We start from the raw sequence: 4093 nt of genomic DNA, 5'->3' as shown, positions 1-4093 counted from the left end.
GGAAGCAGGTGCAGGCCACCCAGCTGACCCATTAGGATTCTGCAGGGCAAATTGTGATGTGTGCATGTTAACGCAAAAAAACTCATACAAACCTTGCCTTCCAGTATTATTCGAACCATAGATCCGTTCATTTCATAGTATTTTACTTAACATTTGATCCAGGTTCAACTCAAAGGATGATCTTTGGTCAAAATTGGATGCAAATAGAGCAGTCAGAGGGGATACACAGGAGAGTACATTACATTACATTACATTTGGCTGATACATTTTTAACCAAAGCGACTAACAACATGGTAAACAGTTTCAGCTTTGTAAAGCAATTCTCTCAACTATTCTAGGACAATTTAAAAAAAAAAGGTGTAGTACAATAAGAATAAGTGCATCAGCGAGTGCTGTTTTTAAACAACTGAGAGTCAGTTCTAGTCAGGTGGTAAGTGCTAGGATCAGCAAGACTAGTTGTAAGTAGTGCTACGAGAGGAGATGTTCCTAAAGAGCTGGGTCTTCAGGAGTTTTTTGAGAGGGATGTCCCTGCTCTAGTAAAAACTGGTAGTGCGTTCCACCAACGATGAACAACAGATGAAAAAAGTTTGGATTGGCCTGAGCGTACCGGTGGCAGGTACGTATGAGGGCATTAAAATAAGTGGGAGCAGAACCAGAGACTACTTTGTAGGCAAGCGTTAGAGCCTTGAATTTGATGCGAGCAGCCATAGGTAGCCAGTGTAGCTGGATAAACAGCGGGGTAACGTGCCCTTTTGGGTTGGTTGTAGACCAGGCGCGCTGCCGCGTTCTGGATCATCTGAAGGCGTTTCACTGTGCAGGCTGGGAGACCTGTCAGGAGGGTGTTACAGTAGTCAAGTCGTGAGATGACTATTGCCTGTACCAGGAGTTGGGTAGCATCTTGAGTCAGTTGTCTTGTTGAGTAATTGAATAGTTGTCTTGTTATTAGCACTTGTTTTTGACATTGTCCCAAGCCCACTATTTCATCTCAAGACAGTGAACTATTGTTTTCAGTCACTTGACTTGAGTACCTGCTTGACAAAGCACTGAAGACAGTCATGAGATGATGCTGACAGCAGTTCTACCCTTTAGCAGTGTTAAATGCATCTTGGATCAACCTCATGCATGCTTTGGTATTGCAATTAGAATCGATTTTAGTCATTACAATTTCCACGTACACATGTTCCTGTAAATTTAAAGACATTGTTTTGCTAAAATATAATTTATTTAAAAACAAACATAACAAGATAATACATTTGTCACAAAATGTAATACCCAATAGTAATAAACAATATTATATCAAACAATTAAATACAAATTAAAAACAAACAAACTTTAACAGAAACAATTAATCTTTTTTTAAATCATAAAATAGCTGGGCAATTCCACAACGCCAACTAAATACCATGGCAGGGTGTTGGCGTTATGGATGTGACAGTTTTGCGTGGAATTGTCCAGCTTCAAATACATTCTTTTCTGTCTGTCAGAATGGCCAGGCTCCACCTAGCTGGTGTAATGTATACTGCTCAATAAAAATTAAGGGAACACTTCAATCATACACTGGATCGGTACTCTGACACTGTTTGGTTCTGAGCACAAGTAAAACTTTTCAGGCGAGTGTTTTATTTTGCAAGAACTGTCAGACATTCTGTGAATGTAGTTTGAGAATGGAGAAAAGTTGGGTGGAAGGTTTCAAAAAATGTCTTTTAGCAACTGTAGAAAACTGTAAGTGTTCCCTTAATTTTTTTGAGCAGTATAATATCCTTTAGTTTATGTGCTCCTCCTGCTGCTCTGATGATGGGGAAGAGCTAAAAAACCCAACTTATGGGTTTGACAACCACAGAACCTTGTGTAGGCTATGTGCTGTAGACCTCACAGAACATTGTGTAGGCTATGTGCTGTAGTGATCATTGTTTTGAACAATGGTAAAATAAATGATAAATAAGACAGCAACTAAAATAAATAAACTAATGTAGTGCATGGTATTAAGCGATGGTATTAAGTCACAGAAGTGATGTATCTGCAGACTTGATTTGCAGATTTGTTTTTATGCTTAAAGCTGTCTTGGAGTGCTGAAGAAATTCTCTTGGCGGGCTGAAGAAATCTCCCAGGCTCTGTGAACAGCACAGGAACAGCTGCGAGTCTGGCATGTTGGAGAGGAATTGTGTCAGTTCTTAGGCAGGATTCCCAGTCTTCTTAGTCCAAGATGGACTTTGCGACTCCTTTCAGACTTCTCCTCTTTTTAGATCCCATCCCTCCGTCCAGTCTCATGGTCTGCGCTGAATACTTTTCCCTGGAAAACACGCCTTCCGTTCGCTCTCAGTCAATCCCTCGTTTCGCTGTCTAAGAAAGAGAAAGAGAGAGAGAGAAAAGTTGTAAACACCAGAGATGTTTCTGCAATCTGCACTAATACCATTGGTACAACATTGGCACAACATTGGCAGGTGTGCAGTGACAGTTCTATAACCTCAAAATAATGGCTTCAAACTCACACTAACATATAATACAGAGAATGACGTTTCTGACATAAATGACGTCTCTGTCAATGCATGCCCAGAATGATATTGCACTGTGTAAAGCTGTTGATCAGGTAGGATCATGACCCTTTTCATTGGCTTTTAAAATGGGGTTATATTGATACACAAGGCAACTTTTTGAGCAATGCTGCTGATGCAAGACAATTCTCAAGAGGTTGGTGTGAGAGGGAGTGTAGTGGGTGTGTGAGCAGCAACCTATATTACTTATCTTGCACTGGATCATCTTCCTGAATGTCAATATTCTGTTCGCAACAAGTCTGGGCAAATTGCTAAATCAGCACCAGCCACCTTAGTTTGGGGTTGGGTGATTTTTTCTCACAGATTGCTTAGACTATATTGAGTCATCAAGACATCAGGGCCCTATTACTAATCGAGGTGTTCAAGAAGACTTACTTCCAGAGGGATTGGAGTCTTTTCCCCTGGTCTCCATCCGGCTTCAGGCAAATGTCCAGAGATCCTGGTAGGGTAGTGGTCAGTCTGCAGGATGGAAAGTTAAGGGGAGGAAATTTAAAGGTAAGTTTGGATAATAAGCACAATATACAAAGTGGTGAATGGCAAACGTTTGTGTAATACACCTGAGAGACTATACAGTATTTGCATGCATTATGGAGCACTCCGTATGCTATTCAGGACACTATTGATTAAGCGCATGAAAGATCAGGGGAAGGCCATCGACTCACATGATCTCGATCCCACAGCCGTCGTGTCTCTCCTTGACACAGAACTGCTGAATTCTGCGCGGGTGAAGAGATTCCTTCGAATTTTCCTCCCAACATTTGCACATTCTTGGAATAACTGAACCTGTAGAGTGAGGGAGAAGTGCAGACTGTAAGTGTCAGCAATGCTGTAGAGCTAAAGTGCAAATGTGGAAGGCGATGTTATTCTCAACGAATACACTTCTCTGTGAGTACTACATATTGCATTATGAAAGTTAAAATATTATGTGACCTTGTATCTGGATTTAGCTCTTGCATGAAAACACCTTCCAATCTAGTTATATCACCTTAATGTGACAAATGCAATTATTATGTCAAATAGGTAGTTATTGCTTTAAAACCAAACTACTGTCCCACAAGACCACATTCAACGGCAGCATTTCTGCATGCTATTACAGTCTGACATTCTAATCTGCATATAATATATAATCAGTATATAAAGTCAGATTCTAATCTGTTTCCATTCATAAGAGGGGCTTGACTTACCGTCGCTCAACTGCAGGCAGATCACCAGCAGAGCTGCAAAGATGCACAGGGCTTTAGGCAGGAGGGCCATGGCAAGGAGAGGAGACAATTCGAGTGCGCGGGAGACGAGGAGAGGAGAGAAGGAGAGTGGAGTAGTCCTCAGGCACTGCACAGTGGAACAGGAGTGAAGAGCAGAGAGAGACCCCTCTCTCTTTTTAAATGGAGGCGGGGGGGGGGGGGGAGTGGGCCGGGCTTGGAAAAAAAGTCATGTGACTTGAATTCCCGTCAGCCAAGAGCGAGTGAGAGCAAGAGAGTGCAACAGTGGAAATTCCCAGACTGCGTCATCGCTACTGACACGGACCACCACGAAATCCACCT

At 41.9% G+C, this 4093-nt stretch overlaps 1 protein-coding gene across 1 annotated transcript; it reads right to left on the bottom strand.

Moving 5' to 3' along the window:
* Positions 1–1186: 1186 nt before the first annotated feature.
* cxcl18b (chemokine (C-X-C motif) ligand 18b) lies at positions 1187–3888 on the bottom strand. The gene is made up of 4 exons (XM_076289956.1): positions 3737–3888; positions 3215–3335; positions 2928–3011; positions 1187–2340 (listed from the first exon to the last, which is right to left on the bottom strand). The coding sequence occupies exons 1-4, from the start codon at positions 3804–3806 to the stop codon at positions 2265–2267; spliced, it is 351 nt and encodes a 116-aa protein (XP_076146071.1). The 5' UTR covers positions 3807–3888; the 3' UTR covers positions 1187–2264.
* Between the last annotated feature and the right edge of the window lie 205 nt (positions 3889–4093).

Source organism: Alosa pseudoharengus, unplaced genomic scaffold (assembly GCF_046254945.1).
Source record: "Alosa pseudoharengus isolate Yale_2024_CS ecotype anadromous, Long Island Sound unplaced genomic scaffold, YU_APseudo_1.1 YU_APseudo_1.1_scf_1, whole genome shotgun sequence".
Taxonomy (NCBI): domain Eukaryota; kingdom Metazoa; phylum Chordata; class Actinopteri; order Clupeiformes; family Clupeidae; genus Alosa; species Alosa pseudoharengus.
Note: the sequence above shows the minus strand (reverse complement) of the source record. Positions and strands in the feature narration are given on the sequence as shown.

Bases quoted from the DNA above. Each gene is read 5' to 3' on its own strand.
- cxcl18b (XM_076289956.1), bottom strand. From the start codon at position 3,806: ATGGCCCTCCTGCCTAAAGCCCTGTGCATCTTTGCAGCTCTGCTGGTG. The intron at 3,336-3,736 runs GTAAGTCAAGCC...CTCACTCTACAG, and splicing joins CTGCCTGCAGTTGAGCGACG to GTTCAGTTATTCCAAGAATG. The intron at 2,341-2,927 runs GTAAGTCTTCTT...TCTCTTTCTTAG, and splicing joins AGACTCCAATCCCTCTGGAA to ACAGCGAAACGAGGGATTGA.